Source organism: Seriola aureovittata, chromosome 2 (assembly GCF_021018895.1).
Source record: "Seriola aureovittata isolate HTS-2021-v1 ecotype China chromosome 2, ASM2101889v1, whole genome shotgun sequence".
In the NCBI taxonomy this organism is placed as follows: domain Eukaryota; kingdom Metazoa; phylum Chordata; class Actinopteri; order Carangiformes; family Carangidae; genus Seriola; species Seriola aureovittata.
This window is the reverse complement of record NC_079365.1, coordinates 254799-282115: the sequence shown is the minus strand read 5'-3', so window position 1 is coordinate 282115 and position 27317 is coordinate 254799. Positions and strand designations below refer to the sequence as shown.

The window sequence follows — 27317 nt, the reverse complement described above, 5'->3', positions numbered from 1 at the left end:
TAAAAAATCTGGAATACACACACAGACAGACACACACACACACACACCCACACACACACACACACAGATAGCATGAATATTATTCTGTAGTGTGACTGTCAGTCTGAATAGAACTGGATATATTTATTTTAGTGTGTGTGTGTGTGTGTGTGTGTGTGTTTATATGTGTGTGTGTTTATATGTGTGTGTGTGTGTGTGTGTGTGTGTGTGTGTGTGTGTGTGTGTGTGTGTGTGTGTGTGTGTGTGGGTGTACACACTGGGTACATGTCCTGGACTTTGCTCTGGACATGTAAAGAGAGAGAAGAACTAAATGTTCTGCAAAGAAGAGAAGTGAAGTTAAGTGATAAACAGTGACTGCAGAGAGCAGAGCTGTCACTATGTGTGTGTGTGTGTGTGTGTGTGTGTGTGTGTGTGTGTGTGTGTGTGTGTGTGTGTGTGTGTGTGTGTGTGTCTCACTCTGATGCCGAGAAAACAAGGCTGACTCTCCCTCTTATATAAAGCTTTACTCAGCAGATCCACACTCAGCTACCTACATTACATCCTAATGCTCACAGCTCTGTCAGGAAGCTGCTGATGTGATTCATCAGAAGGAAACACAGTCTTCATCTGTTTGTCAGCCTCTAACACACTCTGTCTATCTCTGCTCTCTGACTGTCACCAGAACATGTTTTGTTACCAGCACACACACACCTCACAGAAAGGTCCCGCTGTCCTCACACCACAAGGAGGAGAATGCTCTCTGAGGATGGACCGGTAAATGGACTGAACTCATATAGATCTTTTTTACCCCAGCAGTTATACAGTACTTTACAACTTCACCTCTCATTCATCCGTTCACACACACACACACACTATGCAGGACACTGGCTTGCACATCAGAAGTAACCACCAACCTGCTCCACCACTTGAGCCATAGCTGCCCCAGTTACAGTTGTGAATTTGGATTGAATCAACATTTAGTCAAATACTGGTTGTAACCTGGGACATGGTCCAGTGAGTCCTGGACATCACCACAGATGTGATGGTCTAAACTAGTTGTCAAAGAAGGACCTTTCTGGTCCCTGTCAGTATCAATGTGTCCTTTTGATCTGCATCAGTCTGGACTCTGTTAATGCAGCGTCATGTCAGCATCTTTCAAAGAACGAGACCTGATTCAAACACACAGTAGCTGCTCCTCAGTCCACAGTGATGTCTGAGGACATAGTGTGCACACAACATCGACAACAACAACACAGTGTACTCAACATCATCATCTAAAACCAGAGACAGGGTTAAACTGGGAGTCTCAGGTCAAGGTCGCCTCTCTAACTGGAAGAAACCATCATCCCTCCCCTCTGATGAGACTGAGAGACTCCGTCCCTGTGGGGCTCTTCACCAGTCATAAATAACATCATGTGACTGAGTCAGCCTCCATCAATCAGCAGATCCAGACCAGCACCCTGCACTGAGCTACAGCCATGCAGCAGGAGGGAGCTCAGACATCAGTAAATCCTGCTTTTGCAATAAGCAGTCTCACTGCACAGGGAGGATTCTCCAGGGTTAAAGCAGTGGTTCTGTGAGGAACTGCTGTCTCTCAGAGACCTACAGCCCACAGCCTTCCAGTGCAGCTGCTGTGGAGCATTTCACTGAAACAGGTCTTTATCTCCTTTAGTTTTTAATATTTGGATACTGTGCCATAGAGAACTTTTCTACATATGTTGGTTTGTCCACCAGAAGGATACAAGACCACAAAGAACCAACATATGTTCCATGCACTCATGAACTCATTAATGTTCTCACAGACGTCTCAGGATGCCACTGACCTTAAAAGCAAACTTGCGGGTGACGTTATCCGAAGGCTCCAGTCCTCCGATCCGGAAACTAAGCAGCGGCAGACTCCCTAACACCAAGTCCTCCTTCTCATCTGTGGAGAGAGTGCGAGAGGTGAGAACACGTCCGAGGACCAATCAGAGACAGGAAAAAAAACACACATCCTGATCCAGTTCAACCTGCAGGAGAAAGTCAAGCTCTTCTCCCTGCATTCCCTCTGCTCCCACGGTGACAGCTGCCTAGAATAGATATCCATTATGGTCCGAGGGTTCCTGTGATTAGCAGTGATAATAGCGCTCTCTCTCTCTCACACACACACACACACACACACACACACACACACACACACACACACACACACACACACAGAGCGGGATCCAGCGTTGATAAACAGGAGCATGGTGCTGACTAATCAATGGAAGCAGACATGAAAATTTCAGCAGTTAGAAAAAGGATCCAGTTTGTATCTGTGAGCTCCTACCTCGGATTTCCCCAACGCTGCTCTGCACCAACACTCACTGTGTGTGTGTGTTCATGTGTGGGCGTGTGTGAGAGGGAGACAGCAAACGAGGGCAAGGGGGAGAGAGAGAGAGATCTAAGGGAGGGGGAAGGGCTTGTGCAATCATACAATGCACTGAGAGAGAGGGAGAGAGAGAGACTGAGGGAGTGTGTGCGTGTGTTTGCGTGAGATAATGATCTGCCCATGTGACTCAGTGTTGCAGGAATCTTGGCCCCCAGCCAACTGTACCTGCTGCTTGTGTGCACCAATGAGATTTCACACTGACACACACACGCACGCACACACACACACACACACACACACACACACACACACACACACGCATGCACACACACACACACACACACACACACACACACACACACACACACACACACACACACACACACACACACACACACACACACAGGGACAGCAGGTAAACAGACCTACCTCTCCCAAACTTGTGTCTCCCACACTTGTTTGAATAATTTATTGATGTCTGTATTTATAGAGTGAAACCATGAAAACAGAGCAACACACAGGAAGATAGAGAGTGATGACAATAATGACAAGAGGAATCAAAGATCAGTTTATAATCATGTAAACAGTTCACATGTCAAATCAGCTGGAGCTAATGTGTGGTATGTTTACACGGGAAATGACCTAAATGAAATGTTTTTATATCAAGGTGAGGATCTGTCCAGGATTCTGTTTTCTTTGTCCATGTCTGAGACAATATGATGGATGCTGTAGTGCTGACAGTATTAATATTTTAACAGCTGCATAAACAAAGACTATAAACAAAGACTGTGTGTAGAAGTGTAACCTCTGTAGTGAAGCATGTTGTCTGAGCAGATCATGAATGACAAGTGTTTATCATGGTTCTCATGAGTCTATTTATGAATGAAGGTGAAGATTGAACCGTTAAATCGAACACCCTGTCAGGATTTGTGATCAACAACATAAACAACATACACCAGGGAAGGAGTGGGAATAAAAATCAGCCTGGGACTTTGCATTCAGACTGACCTACCAAAACCCATTTGGACACACAATCAAATACAGCCTCTTCCATCTTTCTACCAAGTTCAGTGTAAATCAGTTCAGTACTTTTTAATCCTGCTGAAAAATAAACATTGGTGAACCACTTGCAGAGTTAATAAAGAAAAGATTGTTCACAAGTCGTAAGTCTTGAGTCAGGGCCGAGTCTCAAGTCAAGTCTCAAGTTACTAAGTGCGACTTAAGTGCAAGTTGACTCCAAGTCACAAACTCAAGTTCCCATCTCTGCTACATGTTCACTGACCTGAAAATAATCTCTAACATGTGAATTATTTCCTCCTGTTTGAGTGATGGTTGGTGTAATTTCCACTTCCTGAAACTCTTGACTTGAACTTACTTATTAACATGACCTTTCATTGTCTCTGGTGCTCATCATGAATAAACCTCCATAAATCCACTTCCTGAGGTTCATCGAACAAAGTTTTCATCAGTATCAAAGTGGTCAAGGGACAGCTGTCTATATGTACATGGAAAATAAACCTTAGATATCCACCTTTAAGTCCAAAAATGTCCCTGTGGACAGGGGGAGCAGCCAGTCCACAAATGAGCAGGAGGTCACCCAGACTATTACTGAGATCAGGTGAGAAATGAGCCACACATTCTCTAAAATCACTGACAACTGCAGGTGATGTTAACCCTGAACACCCTGGACACCCTAACACTCTTAACACCCTGAACATCCAAACACTCTGAACACCCTAACACTCTTAACACCCTGAACATCCAAACACTCTGAACACCCTAACACTCTTAACACTCTGAACACCCTGAACACCCTAAGACTCTGAATACCCTTAACACCCCGAATACCCAAACATTCTGAACACCCTAACACCCTTAACACCCTTGACACCCTAAAACTCTGATCACCCTAAACATCCTAACACCCTGAACACCAAACACTCTGAACACCGTAAAACCCTTAACACTTTGAACACCCTGAACACCCTAAGACTCTGAACACCCTAAACATCCCAACACTCTGAACACACTGAAGACTCTGAACACCCAAATACTCTGAACACCCTTACACTCTGAACACCCTAACACTCCTAACACTCTGAACACCCTGAACAGTCTGAACACTCTGACGACTCTGAAGACTCTGAAATACCCTAACACCCTAACACTCTGAACATCATGAACACTCTGAACACCCTCACACCCTGAACACTGGGAACACCCTAACACTCTGAACATTGTGGACACTTTGGACACACTGACCACTCTGAGCACTCTGAACACCCTAATACTCTGAACACTCTGAACAATGGGAACACCCTAACACTATGAACACCCTGGACTCTTCCGAAACACTTAACACTGTAACACTCTGAACACCCTGAACACTACCAAAAACACCACAACAACTATCTCCTAAAGATCCAGAAACCTGCTTGTGAAAGTGTGGACACCAACAGAGTATTAACAATAATCTAACTACCTCTGCCGCTACATTAAGCAAAGACAATGTTTAATTCTTGGATTCCAGGTGGATTTAGTCTGGACAGTCATTAGTGTATATTTGTCTATTGAGACACACTGATAGAAACACAGACTAACCTTCAGTCAGTCAGAGACAGGCCTGTAAAACACAGCCCACACAACAAAAGTCCTGCGCCTTCTCTTCTTCTCCTGCCCATTTTTTGGCCCTTGGTCCTCGCTGGCATAGCAATCACAGTGGTAAATTGCACTGTCACACATTCCTGCCTCCATCGCTCCCTCTCCCTAAGCCTCCTTTTCCAAAACACAGCTGGGCCAGGCAGAGAGGGAGGAGAAGCTGGAACAAATCAGACGTGTTCAGAATGAAAAGAGAAGCCCCAGGCACAGAGGAATAACCTCTAATAACACAGAAAAGAAGAGCACTCATAGGCCATGAGTGTAAAATCGACAACCTGTACATGGGTTACTGTTACGTAGTTACACAGGAAGACAAAGGGACAAAGAGTTGTGTCTCAGTCTTTACCACAGAAGAAGAAATAGTGCAGCCATTAATCCTGGAGGGTTTTTTTTGGCCATTCTTATCTCAGCTTGTTTTCTGTCTATGTCTTGTGTGTCCTTTTCTGCTGGAATCTGCTCAAGGTTATTCAAGGCTGAGAAATGGAGGACAAACAAGACAATGAGACATGAGTCCCAGTACTGGACAGTTAGGGCCCCTGTGGAAAACCACTGAGGGAAACACGCAACACCTGCATCTGGATCCACAGCTGATGGAAGGACTGAACGGACACCTGTTCTCTGTGACTGTCACACTGATGATGAAGACATGAGGAATTTAACTTAAAGTCCTCTGCTGACCATTTCTCTTCCAAACACACTGACTGAAGAGTCATGTATGAAAGAACACAGCAGTCAGTAAAAGTAAAAATGATTACCTCTCAGTTACCTGACCATGAAATTTTTATCAGATGGACTGTCTGATTAATGAGATATATTCTGGTAATAGACATGTCACTGTGAAATTAGAATGTAAGATTTCATCTTTAGAAGACTGTGAGAGCTTTATGTCAGAACTGAGATCAGATAAAGATTAACTTTTCATAAATAGGGGCTGTGTTGTCATATTGGGATTTTTATTTCTTTAAAGTCTCTTTTTGGCGTTTTTGCCTTTATTCGGATAGCACAGTGAGAGAGAGACAGGAAAGTCAGGGAGTGCAGGATTATAATAGCGATTATTATTTCTAACAGAATATTAAAATCATGTGATCTTCTGTAGCTTTGTATTTCCCATATCTCAAATTATGAAATGAAGAGCTAATGAAACAATTGATTTGGGTTGGTCATAAACTATCATGGAATCAACAAGTTATATATTATATTAAAGAAAAAACATCCATGTCAATAGCAATTCTGTATAAATCTAAGGATATATTACATTATAAGGCCTTGAATTTAATTTACTGCTCCCTTATACTTCCATATATAACTTATTGTGTGGACTGTTGGGGTTGAGATTTAAAACAAGTAAAAATTCAATAGTCTTACCGGTACTACAAAAACGAGACATGCACATAATTAATTAGACGGGCTGCTATGATCACACTGATCAACTGTTTCTAAATTCCAATCGTATGAAATTTAATGATTTAGTATATATTTAGTATATATATATATATATATATATAGACATAACTGAGCCTGTTCAGTCACTACTGAATAAATTGACTGTTGACTTTGTTTTTTTACTGCCTATATTGGTTATATTTACTGTATTATGTGTGATGATTGAATATAAAATACTTCAAAAAGTAGCTCAACTTCAACTATAATGACTTGAAGATATGCAGCTGCTGCTTCACAGATACAGGTATTATAATTATGACTCAGGGTGGATCATCATATTTCTTTGTGGAATATGTTTCATGTTTGAACTGAACAACAAACATTCATCAACATCTCTGTCACAGTGAATGATCAACAGATAATCAGTAAAAATTCCATTAAGTCAAGGCTTTGATAAATTATTACTATTATTATCAAATAATTATTAATTATTTTTCATGTATAAAAGTCAGTACCAAATGTTTCATCTGCTTCAGGTTTTAATATATTAACAGAGGATTTCTACAAGATTTTTTTCTACAGTGAAGATATAGATTGACATTTGCTTAATCATCCAATCATTAGCTGAAGTAATGGTAACACCAGTGAAGTGACAGAGGTTCAGATTTAAAGAATTTTTCACCTCACACAGTGACTGGCTCCACTGACAGCTCCACAGGGAGCTCCACCACAACTTAAAAGATGTGGTGTCTGCTGCTGTGTTTCAACCAATTATCATCAAAGTAATAACGATGCAAAGAGCAAAAAAACTGATATTCGATACAAAGGCTTCAATGACCTGCTCTGTCTGCCTGGAGGACAGGAAGGATCTTTTTTCTGCAGATCAGATCACATGACACATCTGGACAATTCATATGACATTCAAAGTATCATCTCCATCACCATGGGAACAGCTCCTCCACCTGTCTGCTGACATCTCATCTTTGGTCACAGAAGTCTTCTTACTCAGAAGATTCTCTTACAGTGTTTTATTGTCAGGGTTCACTGGTAGGACTGCAGCCACCGTTACCATGGTGACGTACACTGCTGAAAAGAGAGCCACTGTTATGAGGCTGCAGCCCAGAGTCAGCTCAGTGACCCATTAATGTGTGTGTGAGAAATGCCTCACGTCTCCACACACACACAGAAACACAGTGTTCTTTATACAAACAGTCATTATGGCCGACATGATCATCTCCATTAGGTTAAGAGTGGTTAAATCATGGCTGAAGCCTTTGAACAGTGAGCAGGTGTTTGACAGCAGCAGGTGAAACAGTCTCAACCAGCTGATGGAAACATTTCAGAGTTACACAGATAAAGAAAAACAACATGGCAGACTGTTTGTTCTTGATGCTATCACGAGCTTCATGTCATTTATTAACACAAACTCCATCACACCACCACTATCACAGACCTAAGACAAACTGGACACTATAGCTGCTTCACTGTCACCTGGCTGTCACCTGGATGGCCACAGTGAGCAGAGTATCATGAGAGACTAAAAGATAATTATATTCTTCGACTGTATTCACCAAGTTTCTAATTATGGATGAATGACTTTATACCTCATCAGCGGGGTTGGGCTATTACGGTTACTGGCCCTCATGCTGGTAACACATATAAGTATAAATTACTATTGTTCCAGACTTGGCATGTGTGTTGTTGAGGACCAGAGGAAGTGAAGCGTCCACTGTTCTTGAGACCTAAACCCTAAACTGCTACGTCATCAATGAAATCATCGGTTTGTAAATAGAACCCAGGACTCCCATCACTCTACCGACAGTCACACTATGAACAGACACTGCTATGGTGACCTACATACACACAGGGTGAAGATGTGAGGAAGACTGCAGCAGAGCGACTGGAGGGTGACTCACTAACCTTTGTAGTAGAAGAGACATCTGTCAGTGAGGACGAACCATCTCTTATTCCACTGCTTCACTCCAGTGCTGGCCTGTAAGAGCACACATCACACACTCATCATCATAATCAACAACATCATCATCCTCTTTATCTTTGTCACCTTCACCTTAATAATAAATCCCATAGAGAGACAAAAAGTAATGAACTGATGTGTCAGGTGTTCCTCCACTGTGATCTAATACAAGTGTCCTACATCTGCAGTTCTGAACACTTCCAAGACCAAGGAGATAGTTATCGACTTTCGGAGATCTAGGCCCACCCTTCAGCCAGTCAGCAATCAAGGGAATGACACTGAGTTGGTACACACTTATAAAATAAAGTGTGCACCTGGACAGTAAACTGGACTGGTCCCCGAACACCATGCCATCTACCGGAAGGGGCAGAGCCAGCTCTTCTTCCACAGGAGGCTCAGGTCCTTTGATGTCTGCAGTGAAATGCTGCGCATATTTTATCAGTTGGATAAAGAGTCAGAACTCAGAAGAGCTTTTACCTGCTTGTACAGCCAGCCCTGTTTGGTGACCTCTGCTTTAGGATTCCTCCGCATTGAGTTGGAGCGCTTCCCAAAGGTAGCTGCCTTCTTGGGAGTACGAGACACCTGCAGATCAGCGGACAGACGGAAGAACAAGAGGGTTTATATATATACATATACATTCACTGACTAAAAGCTGGGGTTGGATATGAATAGTTATTAACTGAAATTAAACTGTCTGTCTGTGTGTGTGTGTGTGTGTGTGTGTGTGCGTGCGTGCGTGCGTGCGTGCGTGCGTGCGTGCGTGCGTGCGTGCGTGCGTGTGTGTGTCTCACCCGGGTGCAAGGCTGGGCCTCTGGATAAAGGTCTGACACCATGTTGTTGTTCTTGCAGTGTCTAATCCTCTCAGATGCAGTGTTCACCTTCACATTCATATCCAGATGACAGTTCCTGCACAGAACAACAAACACTCTGCAGTCAGTGCATCAGTGCATTAACTGTCACCTCACAACACAACTGTCACACAATCACTGTGCAAAAAATTTGATCTGGACTGGACAAGGTCTGATCTGCTCCAGCCTGTTATACTGTAGACTACAGACTCCTCCAGAGTGTTTACCTGACAGGATCATTTAGTAGTCATATGAGTAATGACTCTGAGTAATTAGTCGTTACTCAGAATGTGATAGTCATAAAATCATCAAGTCAGAAAACCTCAGACAGATAGTTTGATGAATAAAACCAATTCAATTTATCAACAGATAAAAAAAGAGATAAAAGACAATTCAAAGAAAAAGCAAAATCAGGAAAGACTCTGATTAAACTGTGCCTTAAGAAAGGATTGGCCTGCTGAATGAACTGGGTCAACAGACATGAGGCCGTTCAGATGTCAGGACAGAGCCACTCACATCCCCCTGAACTCTTACAGTAGCACCTGTTACTGTCACTGTGTCAGTCCTGAACAGGGCTGGTTCATTTCCTGTAACCCTGCACATAAGACAGTTAGCTATCGATATGCTCACTGGCTTTAGACGCAACACTATGTTAGCATCACTACTGCAGATAGTAAGCTAGTTAGCCAGGCATGCTAACATTGGCTTTTTAAATTAGCTGCAGTTAATGCATGACCATCACAGTCATCTTTCCCATACAGTAATGTTGTCTGTATATCCTTTCCACAACAAATGGACCAGAGGATTAAAACCAGTAAAAACAATGAATTAAGCAGTTTCATGTTAAAAATCTGTGATTTGCCCATGCTCTTCAGTGGACACAGGACACCTTGATGCTGAGCTGTCTAACATTTACTCAGTTTGTGTCTCTGATAACTCCAGACGTCTGATGACTATAAAATCCTTCATCTGGTTCAAATATATAGTTGAAAACCACCAAGGTCTAAAAAGTGTGTTGCTTAAAACTTGATTAAAAAAAAAAAAGAAAAAAAATTTGGGACAAATATGAAAAGTTGCAGATTATAACTTTAAGAAGTTAGTAAAATTGTGGTGAATTTTCTATGTGAAATAAATAGTAGGCAACACATCAAACATTTGAATTTAGAACTAGCTCTATCTAGCCTGAGTAAGGTTGTTGACACCAAAGCCCTCAACGGAAAAATGTCTTTCGGTTTATTGGGTTATCGTTGATGTTTTTGTAGTTGTTCACCTCAGCACCACTAGTTTGTATAACTGAAGAATCCCTGTTTCAAGCATCATGTAATACCCCATACAGAAATGTTATGTATGTCCATATATAAGCAGTGTTTTTGCCATATATGTCACTTATAAGGGGATATATTATTACCACATATATACATGTTCTGGACATGTAAGTTTAAACCATATATTCAAAACCCATAATAACATTTGTGTATGTACATATATTAAAAATATCTATATGATGAATTTATATATGGTATAAAATGTTATCATATATATGTAGATCTAAACGCTGATATCACTTTAGTCACTGTTGCTATGGAAACACCAGCCAGCTGATCAGTCTCTGTGACTGCATCTCCTGCTCTGTGACCCAACAATGACCCGTGTTTCAAAGTCATTGAGATCTTTTCCTCTTGAACCAGAATCAGAAGGGCCTGATCACTGTTTGTATCCCTGCCCCAGAGCATGATGGGATGTTAGTTCTTTAATTTAACATGCAGTTCACCTGTTTGAAGCATCTGCATTTGTTATGTTTATTCAGGTGTTTCCTTTACTCCTTTGTGATTGTCCTGTGGACCCGTGATTACTGGTCTGATATGATCTGATCAGGTCCAAACAGGGAGCCACAGATCCATCTACTGACCAGTGGGGGGTTAATGTGTGGGTCACATCTCATTCCCATTCTCCATCTTAACAAATGAATCTCTATTTTCTGTTTGCATCATGTGTGAGACTAATATTTCCATGATGTGCAGTATAGTGTGTGAACTGGACACTGAGCCATCAGGGAGCTGCAGACAGAGTCAGTGCACAGGATGAGACGCTAAATCCAGCACCAGATGATTCATCCCCTACTCTCCTCTGATCCAGACTTCTTATGATGTATGAAGCTGACAGAAAAAATGCTATTAAGTTGTAGGGTTGACCTACAGTACACAACCTAGAGCAGATAACACATTTAAGACCTCCCCACAGATGTCTGATGTTCAGGTCTGAGGACTGTGAGGGTCACTTGAAAAGGTTCAGCTTGTGTTTCCTGCTGGATCATTGTACTGCTGTAGAGCTGATAACCTGTACACCTGCACACCTATGGACCACCCACAGCATCAACAATAACATCAACAGCACCATCAACATCATCATCAACACGATCCACAGCACCATCCACAGCACCATCCACAGCACCACCCAGCACACCATCAACACCATCCACAGCACAATCCACAATACCATCAAATCACCATCCACAGCACCATGAACAGCACCATGAACAGCATCAACAATTCTATCCACAGCACCATAGACACCATCCACAGCACCATCAGCACCATCCATAACACCGTCCACAGCACAATCAAGAACACCATCAACAGCACCACCCACAGTACTATCAACACCATTCACAGCACCATCCACAACACCATCTACAGCACCATCAACAGAACCATGAACAGCATCATCCACAACAGCACCACCCACAGTATTTAAAATGCTATGCACAGCACCATCAACAGCACTGTTAACAGCCCCATCGACAGCACCATCAACACTATCCACAGCATCATCAACACCATCCACAGCACGATTCATAACACCATCAAAACCACCATCCACAGCACCATGAAAAGCCTTATCCACAACACCATCAACAGCAACACCCATAGCATCAACAATTCAAACCACAGCACCATAAACAACACCATCCATAGCCCAATCAACAGCATTGTTAACAGCCACAACCACAGCATCATCAACACCATCCACAGCACGATTCATAACACCATCAAAACCACCATCCACAGCACCATGAAAAGCATTATCCACAACACCATCAACAGCAACACCCATAGCATCAACAATTCAAACCACAGCACCATAAACAACACCATCCATAGCCCAATCAACAGCATTGTTAACAGCCACAACCACAGCATCATCAACACCATCGACAGCACCATCCACAAAACCATCAAAACAACCATCCACAGAACCATGAAAAGCATCATCAACACCATCAACAGCACCAGTCACAGTATCAACAATTCTATCCACAGAACCATAAACAGCACCATCCATAGCCCCATCAACAGCACTCTTAACAGCACCATCAACAACAGCATCAACAGCACCAACCAAAATATCATCAAAACCATCCACAGCACCATGAACAGAATCATCCACAACACCATCAACAGCACCAACCACAGCATCAACAATGCTTTCCATAGCAGCATAAACAGCACCATCCACAGCCCCATCAACAGCAACGTTTACAGTATCAACAACAGCACCATCCACAGCACCATCAACACCATCCACAGCACTATCAAGAGCACCAACCACAGCACAATCAACACCTTCCACAGCATCATCAGCAACACCATCAATAGCACCACCAACAGCATCAACAATACTATCCACAGCACCATCAACAGCACTATCGACAGCACCATCCACAGCACCATAAACAGCAACATCCACAACAGCATCAACAGCTCCACCCACAGCATCAACAATACCATCCACAGCACCATGACCAGCATTATCCACAACACCATCAACAGCACCACCCACAGCATCAACAATACCATCCACTGAATCATCAAAAGCACCATTTACAGCACCATCAACAGCACCATTAACACCATCCACGGCACCAGTAACAATACCATCCACAGCACCATCAACAGCACCATCCACAGCATCATCAACAGCACCATCAACAGCCTGTTACAGTATATTAGTGTAGTTAAGTTGTGGTTGTATGTTACTCACTGTAGATAAGAATGTATTGATGTAGGCTCTCCCAGCTGGATCGGGCTCAGTGCTGGTCCAGCTGGTCCACTGGGGTCATGTTGACTGAAAAGAGATACACAGATCAACACAGGATGTTAAAGAAGACGTCACAGGATGTCGAAATGAATTAAATCTCTTTAACAAGGAGAAAATTAATCACAATCTATTACAAGATGGTTAAGATACGTGTTTACAGTTCATCCATCACTTCTGTCAGAGATGATATGAATCATTCAGCCATTTGCTGAATACAGTGATCCTGCTACTGGCATAAACGATGGACCAAATTATAAATGTATAATGAGAAAATTATCTCTTGATTTCAAACCAAAAAATACTTTTTCTCAATGCCACATCAGTCAGTGACTCCTTGAGATTCATTTGTTTAAAGTGACAGTGAGAATTCTAGTAACAAACATAGTCAGGTAGCAGCAGAAACCAGCAGTGGGTTTGATAGTTGACATAAATTCATTGATGTCATCACACAGTCAGCTGATGCACCAGCTGATCAGAACAGCAGCACTGTAGCTTTCTGCCTGCATCAGCTCACAGTGCTCTGAATCTGCAGCTGGTTCAAGGCTTCACACTCACATGATGCTGCCCTGGAAGCTAATGGTCCCTCAGTGTGTGTGTGTGTGTGTGTATGCATACATGTGCATGAGGGGGTGTGCGTCTTTCATTTGCATGTGGCCTAGTTATCAAGGTTCTGCTAGGAGAAGAGAGAAACAGCAAAGACACATCAGAGACTCACACTGAGCTGAAGTGAATGGCAAAGGAAAACACTGAGATTGGGATATCTGTGTATCTCCTCACACATATGCTGTACAGTATTTGTACAGTCTCAAGCTCTGAGACCTCTGTTCTGAACCATCAGTGATCTGAACTGAATCTGCATAACAACAGAATAAACATTCTGTTTATACACACTCACATTATAAACTCTGTGTTAAATCCAACCTAAAACCTCTGCTCATACACAACTCATGTTCATCTGTAAATATGAGACAGGATGCCTCATAGATGATGTTTTTATCAACATAATGAGAAATCTATCTGTGAGCTCTTCACTGCAGCTGCTCCCACTCCCTGATATCTGTCAGCCAATGTGAAGGCAGTCTGTCAGGGACTGTGTAGTTACTGTATGTTATGGTATATAATTCACCCGAAGTCTGAGCTTATCCGCAGCAGCACAACAACATGATTAAGTATTTGATCAGTCAAAGTTCAAACTGAGGGAGCAGAGTTTAAACAGTTTATCAGTGAACAGTCACAGAGTCGGTCTGTTAGCAGTCACATATACAGCTGAGAGGTGAAGAGAGTTAAACTAAAATAGCCAGTGCAGTACACAGTGAACAGTGACTTACCAACCTGTATAACATGCCAGTGGTAATTAATGTTGACTCCATACACTGGATAAACAGTAGACAGACACGTGACTGTGTGTGTGTGTCTGTGTGTGTGTGTGTGTGTGTGTGTGTATGTGCGTGTACATTTACATAGAAATTCTGACATGCAATTGGTATTGCCCCAGTGTGTTCACTGGAAACTTTCCCACCAAATTATTTAAAATGAAATGAGGACTGAGAGCAACAATCTGACATGAACTGGGATAACTGAAGCTGTTTGTCTATACTGTATGTGAAGAGGAAGACATCCTCTGTCAGTGGAGGGATGAAGAGCAGAGAGAGTCACGTAAGATTGTTTAGCTGCTTCAAGCAGAGTTTTCATCTTATAGCTGAGGAAAATACTCAGTTCAATAGACCAGTTAGCTCAGTTACAGAAATGCAATTAAATAGACCGCAGTATTGTTAAAGCCACTGAGGACTGATTGACCTATAGCACCTTCTAGAGGGCAGCAGAGTGAAAAGTTGGTTGCCTGGGTGTGATGTGTCCTTAATAAGCCACAAACATAATCAAGGACACGTCACAGACCTGCACTTCCAGACTTCTGAGCAGTTGTACCCAAAGAACTAAACTTAAAGGTGCAAAAGATCTAGCAAGAATTTTAATTTAAAATGTTCATAAACCAATGGCCAAGACCTCCATTTACAGTATTTCAGAGATATCTATAGAAATGAGCATGCTAACCAACTAGCTGTGTCTCGTCCTGTGTTGTAATACCACTTTATGACACTAGATGCTGTGTGTCAGTATAGCGTCTAGTCTGCCCTCAGTCCCATAAAGAAGAACAGCTTCCTCCAGAGCTTGATGTTACGCTAAAGCTCCTGACCTAAAAAAAAAAAAAAAAAAAGCTCCCCACTATCATCACAGAAACACAGAGATGGCTGAAGTTTCTGAAAATGATCTTTATCTGCATCCCGAAGGACTGCTCCAACAAGAAACCACGTTCAATGGCAAAGAAAAGAATGATGCGCTGGCAACAAGTGGCAGCAAGTCCGTGTAGCTCATAGTTTTTTTGCAATATCGATCCTCATGGGAAATGTCAACTCCCTGGCTTTACAAGTATGATGAACTGGAGCAGTAGTGAAGAACCATCGAGTATATCATGAGTGTAGTCTCATGTGTTTCACAGAGACCTTGTTAAACAACAACACTCCCAACCAGATTTACCCGGCTTCACTGTCGCCAGAGCAAGTGGAAAGAAGAAAGGTGGGGGACTGGTTCTGATTGTGGACAAATAGATGGTGCAACCCCAGTCATATCACAGTGAAGGAGACGATCTGCTTTCGGGATATCGAACTGTTAGCAGTTGGTCTTAGAAGTCTTAGTAGTACTATGTACCAAGGGAGTTCTCTCACATTGTCGCCATTGTTGTTTACATTCAACCACACGTGGATCCTGCAGTCGCGTGTAATGTCATTCAGAGTACAGACCTAGCACCCTGATGCATTCATTGCAGGTAAGTGACTGTAGCTCTTGCAAACTCACACTTAGAAAGGTTCAGGGTCAGCGATGCATCAACCAGCCACTGGAACACCACTTTCAAGCTGGCAACATGGTCAACCCAGTCACTTGAGTAGACTAACACATCATCAAGATACACCTTACACTGGGGCACATGCCCTAACACTACTTGCAAAAGGCGCTGGAAAGTGGCTGGCGCATTCCTCATGCCAAATGCCATAACATAATATTGCATGAAATGGTCAGCAAAACAAAAGCTGAGATTTCTGCAACCCTAAGTGTCAGGGGAACCTGCCAATACCCTTTCAATAAATCAGGTTTTGTGATAAACATTCGAGTCAAGTCAAGTACATTTTTATTAGTATAGCGCCAATTCACAACATAAGTTATCTCAAGGCTCTTTCCTAATAGAGCAGGTCTAGACCTTCTCTTTATAATATTATTTACAGAGACACAACAATTCCCACCAAAGCAAGCACTAGGCCACAGTGGCAAGGAAAAACTTCCTTTTAAGAGGCAGAAACCTCGAGCAGAACCAGACTCAGGGTGGGCAGTCATCTGCCTTGACTGGTTTTGTTGAGGCAGACACTGCAGGACTGATGCTGTCAATGCAGTCCTCCATGAGAGGAAGTGGGAATGAGTCCGGCACAGTGACAGAGGTCCAGGGACTACAGCTGGGGCTGGATAAACCATTTTCAGACAGGTACTTGACCTCTTTTCTCATTTGCGCCCTTTTCTCCATCAGACATCGATAGGCGGGCTGCTTAATGGGAGCTGCAGTACCGACATCGATATTGTTTTGCAACACACTAGTTCATGATGGAACGTCACCAGGGAGGGAAAAAAGAGGAGCAAATTGAGAACATCACCCTTTATCACCAGGTACAAACTGTATCTCAACCATTTCACGGTCATGTGTTTTCATACTAACCTGAGATGTGGCGAGAGCCTCTTTTGCCAGCACGGTGGCGTGCTGCAACTGCTCTTTACACCGGGAAACAAATTCCCACACACTTGTAGCGGACACTGGTGGACGCCAGTGACCAGACACCAGATTTATGGTAAGGACACTGGGGTGCTCTGGAGGATATGGGGAGCCTCCCATGTCCACTTTCCCATCATCAAACCATCACATGGATAGAAAACAGGGACGAAATGAGTTCCCCTCACCAATAGACTAGCTTTTGAAAATACCATCGGAATTTATGGCTAGCTCATCGAACTCATTCTGAACCAACACTCCTGCACCAAATGGGAGACAAACACAACTCTCCCCCACAGACTGACAATGAATTCATGTTTCATCCCTGACACTCATCCGGGATTGACAGGAGGGTGCCACCTCTTATCAAATAACATGAAAAGGAACATTTAGCCATCAAGGTGCTAAACCACCAGGATTCACACTCCTGGTTCATCTTCTCTCACAAGAGAAAACAACACTCTCACCTTTAACACCCTTTCTTACCCAAAGGGGGGTCTCACGAGGAACCACAGACCCCCGCCATAGAACCATCCTACATTCCAAGCCGGATTGATGAACTATTCCACATTTTATAAAGCATGATTGAAATGTCATTGAACCAAACGTCCTATCACCAGGTAATTCATGCAGTATTACTCTGGAAAGATTTCAACTAAGTATGATCCAAAGTTCATTTCTGTAGCCCACATGGAGGCTGAGATAGGTTTTATTAGTTCTAAGGTAAATATCCACCATATTACAATACTGCCATCTAAGGACCAGACTGGACCCCTTTTTCCCTTAGGGAATTAAGAAATAGACAAACTTAATGCATCACTCTGACATTACTGTTTTATATTGTAACTTAGCTATATATTTGTGTGGTTACAAATTGTTATCCTTTCATTGATCTATGTATTCTATGTGTGTTGTTAAACATGATGATTTTATTAGTTATCTTGTATATTCCAAACTTTAGCTAGGTAGTTGATATAGGCCGTTGTCAAAATGAATGGGCCATGGTGGGAGTAGAATATGCAACACTTGCGCGTAAAACCAAATTAAACAAATTAACTTAAGGTTTTATTTCTCTCTTTCTTTATTGAAACAAAGAAAGAGAAGGAAGACCAAAGGGGTGGCGACAACTGTCAAGCCCCCCCAGCTACACACACCCCGAGGATAAAACAGCAGGATCCTCCAGGGCTCGTTCTTCTTCTTCTTCTTTTACGTCTTCTTTTACATAGCTTCTTTTACAATCCTTCGTCTTACAACTTTTCTTACAATCTTAACTCTTACGCCTCGTTTCGCGCACTAGCTCACGTTCGTTTCTAGCTTAAACTTTACTTCTTACACTTTGGTGCGCGATTTTTGCCTTACTATTTCAACAAGCCAAGCCTTCCAAATTGAATCACACACAGGTGTGTATAAGTAATTTTGTCGTTTTTCTTTTTGTGACAAAATCCAGCTTTTGTCTAGAAGATTTTGAAGGTTTTGCGTCGTTTGGCCAACACCAACTCCTTCCAACTTATCTGGCAAATTAAGTTAAATACTAGCGTTTATTCCGCTGTCAACCTCCGGCCCTCCGGCTACACGCCACACCAGGACCGGCTGACCAGATCTCGAGAGTGCCTACGAAGAAAGTCTGCTGGCAGTCTGCTGGCAGACTGCGCCGACGCTGATCCACCGAGACATCGGCAGAGCCCGTCACCCCTGGCAACGGCCGTCATCTCTGAGAGAAACCCACTTGGAGTGTGGCGTCCCTGTCGCCTAGCAACCAAACTCCGGGGCTCCAGCCAGGATCTCAACAGCGCTCCGCTACTCAAAGTAGGCAACTCTATCCTTTGCTCCGAACTGGGTTGATGTCGGAATAATACTAATCCCGATTTAATAATTCTCCACCGTTACGAATAAATGCTATACACATATCTAAATCCATTCTCTTTCACCATCGCCCAAATCACTGCTAGTTCAGCTGGTAGATATAGTTATTATTAGTTATAGATTCATGTCATTATCCTTGTTCATTTTACTGTGTTTAGTTAGTCAATAAATATTATCAACGTAACCCAGTCGTTGCCTGTGTTTCTTTGAAGTGAAGATCGGAGATCCCTGTAATCGAGAAATCACAACTTTGGATGTGAGATTGATCAAAACAATCTGTATTTTAATCAAATTGTCCTCCCTGAGGACTGGTGCCCCATTCTTTTAACGAGAGCAAAATTCAAATTGTGGTATTCACGCTACACACTCATTTTCAAGGGTGAGTCACACTGGAACTGTTCCTTTAACACCTTCAAGAGCCCAAGCACCTCAGGATGACGATGTGCCAAGTCATCACACTCAACTTCAGGAGCAGGGTACACTTTCCTGCCAGCGATGTCATTCCCCATATTGAAATCCACACCATCAATGCAAAAACTAGGGCGGTCGGCCACCGAAAAGAAACCGGTACACAGCTGAGACTGCACATGAACACGGTGGAGAGGTGCAGGCACACTACTCATAACGACTCCCCTGACCATGGTGCTCGAATCATAAGCAGACATGGCACCAAACGGCAAAACACTGTAAGAATGTAGATGCTGATAAAGAACAAAAAGCAAAAGGTCACAATCAGCTACAAAACTGAAAAGCATCTGTTGTTATAAAATACATACAATAATAAAAAATTCATAATTCACTTATGCATAAGAGTGTTCATATATATATATATATATATATATATATATACACAGTGGCTTGCAAAAGTATTCATACCCCTTGAACTTTTCCACATTTTGGGAGGCCTCGGAGGTTTGTTAGAGAACATTAGTGAACAAACATCATGACGCCCAAGGAACACACCAGACAGGTCAGTGATAAAGTTGCGGAGAAGTTTAAAGCAGCGTTAGGTTATAAAAAAATATCCCAATATTTGAACATCTCACAGAGCACTATTCAATCCATCATCCGAAAATGGAAAGAGTATGGCACAACTGCAAACCTACCAAGACATGGCCGTCCACCTAAACTGACAGGCCGGGCAAGGGGAGAATTGATCAGAGAAGCAGCCCATGGTAACTCTGGAGGAGCTGCAGAGATCCACAGCTCAGGTGGGAGAATCTGTCCACAGGACAACTATTAGTCGCGCACTCCACAAATCGAGCCTTTATGGAAGAATGGCAAGAAGAAAGCCATTGTTGAAACAAAGCCATAAGAAGTCCTGTTTGCAGTTTGCCACAAGCCATGTGGAGGAAGGTGCTCTGCTCAGATGAGACCAAAGTTGAAGTTTTTGGCCTAAATGCAAAACGCTATGTGTGGCGGAAAACTAACACTGCACATCACCCTGAACACACCATCCCCACCGTGAAACATGGTGGTGGTGGCAGCATCATGCTGTGGGGATGCTTTTCTTCAGCAGGGACATGGAAGCTGGTCAGAGTTGATGGGAAGATGGATGGAGCCAAATACAGGGCAATCTTGGAAGAAAACCTGTTAGAGTCTGCAAAAGACCTGAGACTCGGGCAAAGGTTCACCTTCCAGCAGGACAACGACCCTAAACATACAGCCAGAGCTACAGTGGAATGGTTTAGAGCAAAGCATATTCTTGTATTAGAATGGCCCAGTCAAAGTCCAGACCTAAATCCAATTGAGAATCTCTGGCAAGACTTGAAAATTGCTGTTCACAGATGCTCTCCATCCAATCTGACTGAGCTTGAGCTATTTTGCAATGAAGAATGGGCAAAAATTTCAGTCTCTAGATGCGCAAAGTAGAGACACACCCCAAAAGACTTGCAGCTGTAATTGCAGCGAAAGGTAGTTCTACATCGCATTGACTCAGGGGGGCTGAATACTTTTGCGCGCCACAATTTTCAGTTTTTTATTTGTAAAAAAATTTGAAAACCATGTATCACTTTCCTTCCACTTTCACACAATTATGCACCAGTTTGTGTTAGTCTATCACATAAAATCCAAATGAAATACATTAATGTTTGTGGTTGTAACATGACAAAATGTGGAAAAGTTCAAGGGGTATGAATACTTTTGCAAGCCACTGTATATATATATATATATAGATATATGTATATACCTGTATATACAGTTGAAACCAGAAGTTTACATACACTGTATAAAAAGACACATAACCTTTTTTTCTCACTGTCTGACATTAAATCAGACTAAACTTTTCCTGTTTTAGGTAAGTTAGGATTACCAAAATTATTTATATTTGCTAAATGCCAGAATAATGAGAGAGAGCATTTTTTAGACAATTTTTATTACTTTCTTCAAAGTCAGAAGTTCATTAGTATTTGGTAGCATTGCCTTTAAACTGTATGACTTGGGTCAAACGTTTTGGGTATCCTTCCACAAGCTTCTCACAATAGTTTGCTGGTGTAACTGAGTCAGGTTTGTAGACCGCCTTGCTCGCACACGCCTTTTCAGCTCTGCCCACAAATTTTCTATAGGATTGAGATCAGGGCTTTGTGATGGCCACTCCAAAACATTGACTTTGTTGTCCTTAAGCCACTTTGTAACTAATTTGGCGGTATGCTTAGGGTCATTGTCCACCCAAGCTTTAACTTCCTGGCTGATGTCTTGAGATGTTGCTTCAATATTTTTACATAATGTTTTTTCCTCATGATGCCATCAATTTTGTGAAGTGCACCAGTCCCTCCTGCAGCAAAACACCCACGCAACATGAAGCTGCCACCCTCGTACTTCACAGTTGGGATGGTGTTCTCAGGAATGCAAGCTTCCCCTTTTTCCTCCAAATGTAACGATGGTCATTATGGCCAAACAGTTCAATTTTAGTTTCATCAGACCACAGAACATGTCTCCAAAAATTAAGGTCTTTGTCCCTGTGTGCATTTGCAAACTGTAATCTGGCTTTTTTATGTTGCTTTTCGAGTAATGGTTTCTTCCTCGCTGAGTGGCCTTTCAGCCCATGTCGGTACAGGACTTGTTTCACTGTGGATAATGACACTCTCTTACCAGCTTCAGCCAGCATCTTCACAAGGTCTTTTGCTTTCGTTCTGGGGTTGATACGCACATTTCGCACCAAAGCATGTTAATCACTGGGACACAGAACCCATCTCCTTCTTGAGCGATATGATGGCTGGACATTCCCATGGTGTTTATACTTGCGTATAATTGTTTGAACAGATGAACGTGGCACCTTCAGGCATCTGGAAATTTTACGGATGAACCAGACTTGTGGAAGTCCACAATTCTCTTCCTGATATCTTTACTGATTTCTTTTGATTTTCCCATGATGTCACACAAGGAAGCAGTGTGTTTGAGGTGTACCTTAAAATACATCCACAGGTGTGCCTGTAATTAACTAAAATTTTGTCAGTTAACCTATCAGAAGCTTCCAAAGCTATGAAATCATCATCTGAGCTTTCCCAAATTGTTTAAAGGCATAGTAATCTTAGTGTATGTAAACTTCTGACTTTGAAGAAAGTATTAAAAATTGTTTAAAAACTTCTCTTTCTCATTATTCTGGCATTTAGCAAATATAAATAATTAATATAAATACTGACCTAAAACAGGAAATGTTTAGTCTGATTTAATGTCAGACAGTGTATGTAAACTTCTGGCTTCAACTGTATGACTGTCATGCTCAATCACAGCTTGTGCACGCCTGTAAATGTCACAGACCACAAAGACTTTTTCTCAATGCCACATCTGTCAGTGACTCCTTGAGATTCATTTGTTTAAAGTGACATTGAAAATTCAAGTAACAAACATACACTGTAAAAAAAAATCTGTAATTTAACAGACTTTTTTTCCTGTATTTTTAAAATACATGAAAATATTAATAAAATTACAAAATTAGACTGTGATTTTACATGTCAAATGTAAAATAACATGAAACTGTAGCTGTGAATAACCATAAAATTTCCTTTTTTTTTTAAAAGAAAATTACGTTTTTTTCACATAAAAATACTGTTAAAATACATTTGCAAATTTATCGCAATTTCACAAGTATTTATTTGTTATTTAAGAGATTAAACTGTTTGTAGGAGCCGAAAAGCATTTTGTTGATGTTTAAGCGGTTGAATGGCACAAAGTAAATTAAGGCTTTCGGACAAGCAGAGAGAGTAGAGCCACACAGTTTTTTGACCTCTCTCTCACTCTATTTCTCTATCTCTCCTTTTTTTTGTATATTGAATATTATTATTTTCGAAAGTGGAAAAGATTTTGTTTTTGTATTATCCTTTAATGAAAAGTAAAAAATTTAACTTTACAAGTGGTCTCGTGGAATTTTTGGTGGATTTCGAAGCGGACGAGAGGGATAAGAGAGCGTCAAGCTATGGCTTTAATAAATGGAAAACTACATTAGTCAAAAAACTCGCTCTGCATGGAGTATTGGATCTTGGAACTGTCTGAATGCAAATGGATTACGGACGAAGGAATATTGCGGACATTGCGGACGTCACGGAAAGAACTTTGTGTTGACATAACGCCGTAAGTTGTATCTTACCTTGCTTATATACAGTTTGATAGTCCACCTGGACAGCATTACAGGTGTGCGACATACAGATTAAAGGACGTTGTTCGGCTGAACAACGAAGTGGAAAACATTGTAATGGATGAACAGGACAGTGAAAAAAGAACAGTAAAATTGACTGGGAAAGCGATGGAAGAACAAAAGACAAAGCAAATCCAGGCACGCAGGTACAAGCTGTCCCAGCTAACAACCATGGTAAAGCAAATTGAACAATTAATGGAGGATGATGACAATGTTGACATTGTTAAGAACAAGGTGCGTGTGGACTTCAGTGCTTTGCAAAAGGAATTTTTTTGATCTAAATTCTGGTTTGCAACGATTTATGACTGTGGACGAATTTTTGGATAATCAAACTAATTGGTTTGATTCTAAAAATGAAACAATGAATGATTTCTTCTGGAAATGTGAAAAATGGATGAAGGATGTCCTGAAACGCTCTGAGCAAGCTGAAGAGTGTGACAGACAGATAAAGCACACAGACAGTAGGTCCACATCATCAAAATCAACCACTAAACGGCGAAGTAAACCTGGATCATCATGTGGAACCACATTATCATCGTCTTCCTCTGTTAGGATAAAGGCTGAAATGGAGCGTGCTTCATTAATGGCAAAGGCTGCAGCTTTAAAGGGGAAGTTGGATATTGAAAGGGAAGAAGCAAATTGGCATGCAGAAAAAAGATGCAGAGAGGCTCAACTGCATGCGGAGGAAAAAAGGCGTGAAGCTGAATTTGAAGCTGAACAAAAAAGAATAGAAGTTGCAATAAAGGCTAGAAAAGAAATGCACGAGATGCAGACTGCTCTTGCCGAGTCTGATGCAAAATTGGAAGTCTTGCAAAAATATGAATATACACAAGCAGACAAGAGTATCTTGGAAGTTGATCAACAGGTTGGCAAAACAGAGGTGAAAAATATTCTTCAACCTCAACCACAGCACACATTACTTACACCTGATGTTAAGAACAATGCCCAGCTGGTAACTGCTCAAGGTCCCCAGTCTGCACCAAAAATGGAAAGCAATGATGGACCAGCTCTTGATAGTCTGTGTAAGGCCATCTCACAGCAAGCCAACGTCACAGAGTACCTTGTGAAGAATCACAAAGCATCGCTACTTCCTGATCTTGCCATTCCAATGTTCGAAGGCAATGCACTGGAGTATAAATCCTTCATCAGATCTATTGAACATGGTGTTGAAGGCCGCACTAGTGACAATCGAGATCGCCTACAATTTTTGCTGCAGTACACAAGTGGACAACCACACGAATTGGTTAAGAGCTGTATCCACATGGAACCCGCTGCTGGTTACGCAAAAGCTAAACAAATGCTAAAGGAGTTTTTTGGCGATGACTTCATGATAGCAGAGGCCTACATAAAGGAGGCTTTGGATTGGCCAGCGATCAAGTCAGAAGATGGCTCCGCGCTACAGTCTTTCGCATTATTCCTCACTGGCTGCTCCAACACTATGACAGACATCAGCTATTTGGAAGACTTGGACAACACAGCTAACATAAAGGCACTGGCTAATAAGCTTCCATATAAACTCAAAGAAACTTGGAGGAAATATGCCTGCGACCTACAAGAAAAAACAAAGAAAAGAGCAAAGTTCACGGATTTTGTCAACTTCGTCAACAAGCAAGTTCGGTATCTATTGCACCCACTCTATGGTAACCTAAAAGAAACAACTAGCACAACAAGCACAAGAGAACCGGTTCAACAGAAATCAAAACTGCAATGCTCAGAGACACTCAAACCAAAGAAAGTCTTTACAACAGCCATTGTTCCACCCAGAACTGAAAACACAGTGAAGGCGGTAAACGACACACACGCTATGTCAAAAATGCAAATTGTCAAAGTGGATGCAAACAGCAAGCCTTGTGGTTATTGTAAAGGAGAGCAGCACAGTCTCACAGTCTGCAGGAAACTTAAGAACAAGCCACACAAAGAAAAGATTGACTTCTTGAGAAGCAAAGGTCTGTGCTTCGCATGTTTGAAACATGGTCACATGAGTAACAGCTGCAAAGAGAAACTTCAGTGTCAGGAATGCTCTCGACTCCATCCTACGCTGCTGCACATAAACACTAAAGACTCACGAGAAGAAACAACAAAAGAGAGTGGTGATACAGCCGTATCAAGTGCCCTTGTAAAACCGATGGAAACTTGTGGAGTCACTGGGGCCGGTAAGGACGATTATGTTCTGTCAATTGTTCCAGTGCACGTCAAGGCGCAAAAGGGAACCAAAGCAGTGACAACGTACGCATTTTTGGATCCAGGTAGTACAGCTACTTTTGCTACAGACTCACTGATAAACGAACTTAACATGACTGGACGCAATGCAAGCATCTCACTGCGAACAATGGGAAATGTATCCATAGTAAACACCTGCATTGTGACTGGGCTGGAAGTTAGTAACCTGGATGGTGACCATTTTATTGAGCTTTCAGAGGTGTACTCACAAAACACCATCCCCGTTACCAAAGATAATATTCCCCGCCAAGAAGATGTAGACAAGTGGCCTCACCTAAAGGAGGTGAAACTTCCCACTGTTCAAGCAGAGGTTGGATTACTGATAGGAACTAACGTTCCCAAGGTAATGGAACCACTTCAAGTGGTCCGCAGCGTGGATGATGGACCATTTGCTGTGAAAACAATATTAGGCTGGACAGTGAACGGACCGCTCAGAGGTGGAAATGATATGATGGAGACGAACAGACTTACAGAAGTGACTGCAAATCGAATCTCTGTAGCCAGACTTGAAGAGCTCTGGCAACTACAGTTCAAGCAGGACTTTCCTGATGCTGGACAAAACGAAGAGATTGAAATGTCAAAGGATGACCACCAGTTTATCAACATGGTGTCTCAATCCTCGAAACTTGTGGATGGTCATTACAGTGTTTGTCTTCCTGTAAGAAACAAGTCATTGTGCATGCCAAACAACAGATCAGTCGCAGAACAACGTGCGCTGAACTTACGGAAAAGATTCTCCAGAGATGCCAAGTTTCACACCGAATATGCTGCATTCATGGATAACATTCTAAAGAAAGGCTACGCAGTGAAGCTTGACAGTGCTAATCCCAAGCCAGCTAAGGGGAGAATGTGGTATCTCCCTCACCATGGAGTCAAACATCCAGTCAAACAAAAGCTGCGTGTGGTCTTTGACTGCGGAGCAAGCTTTCAGGGAATATCACTGAATCAACAGCTTCTGCAAGGACCGGACTTAACAAGCTCGCTAGTGGGAGTCCTCATGAGGTTCCGACAAGAGACTGTGGCAGTTATGGCAGATGTGGAGGCCATGTTCCACCAGGTCAGAGTAAGTGACGATGACACAGATTTCTTCAGGTTTCTCTGGTGGCCTGATGGGAATTATGAGAAAGAGCTTGTTGAACACAAAATGTTGGTTCACATCTTCGGAGCAACATCATCACCAAGTGTTGCAACCTTTGCACTTCAGAAATGTGCAACTGACTTTGAAAATACATTTGGACAAGAAGTTGCTAAAACAGTGAAGAAAAACTTTTACGTGGATGACTGCCTTAAGTCAATTGCTGATGAAGACACAGCAATCACCCTTTGCACTGACTTGAAGAACATGTTGGCAAAAGGTGGATTTCGACTGACAAAATGGGCAAGCAGCAGCCGAAAGGTGCTTAGCTCAATTCCAGAAGAGGAAAGAGCACAAGGGTTTCAAGTTTTGGACCTGGATGAAGATAACTTGCCAATGGAGAGAACATTGGGAATCCAGT

At 42.2% G+C, this 27317-nt stretch overlaps 1 protein-coding gene and 1 long non-coding RNA gene across 10 annotated transcripts in view; one reads left to right on the top strand and one right to left on the bottom strand.

The window, feature by feature from the left end:
* The window catches only part of plekha6 (pleckstrin homology domain containing, family A member 6), a 114655-nt gene that overhangs the window by 32470 nt on the left and 54868 nt on the right, over nt 1–27317 (bottom strand). For 8 of the 9 annotated variants that reach the window (XM_056363282.1, XM_056363246.1, XM_056363298.1 and 5 more), the window contains 5 exons: nt 13238–13321; nt 9140–9254; nt 8826–8930; nt 8294–8366; nt 1803–1903 (listed from right to left, as the gene is read on the bottom strand). In XM_056363282.1, coding sequence (XP_056219257.1) covers nt 1803–1903; nt 8294–8366; nt 8826–8930; nt 9140–9238 — 378 coding nt within the window. In that variant the 5' untranslated portion in view covers nt 9239–9254; nt 13238–13321. Of the gene's footprint in view, nt 1–1802; nt 1904–2290; nt 2323–8293; nt 8367–8825; nt 8931–9139; nt 9255–13237; nt 13322–27317 lie in introns of those variants that run through there. The other variant, XM_056363307.1, reaches the window with a different exon arrangement.
* LOC130160694 (uncharacterized) lies at nt 202–6033 on the top strand. Its single transcript, XR_008826049.1, has 3 exons — nt 202–1634; nt 1782–1923; nt 5453–6033. It is a non-coding gene; the product is annotated as an uncharacterized LOC130160694 (long non-coding RNA).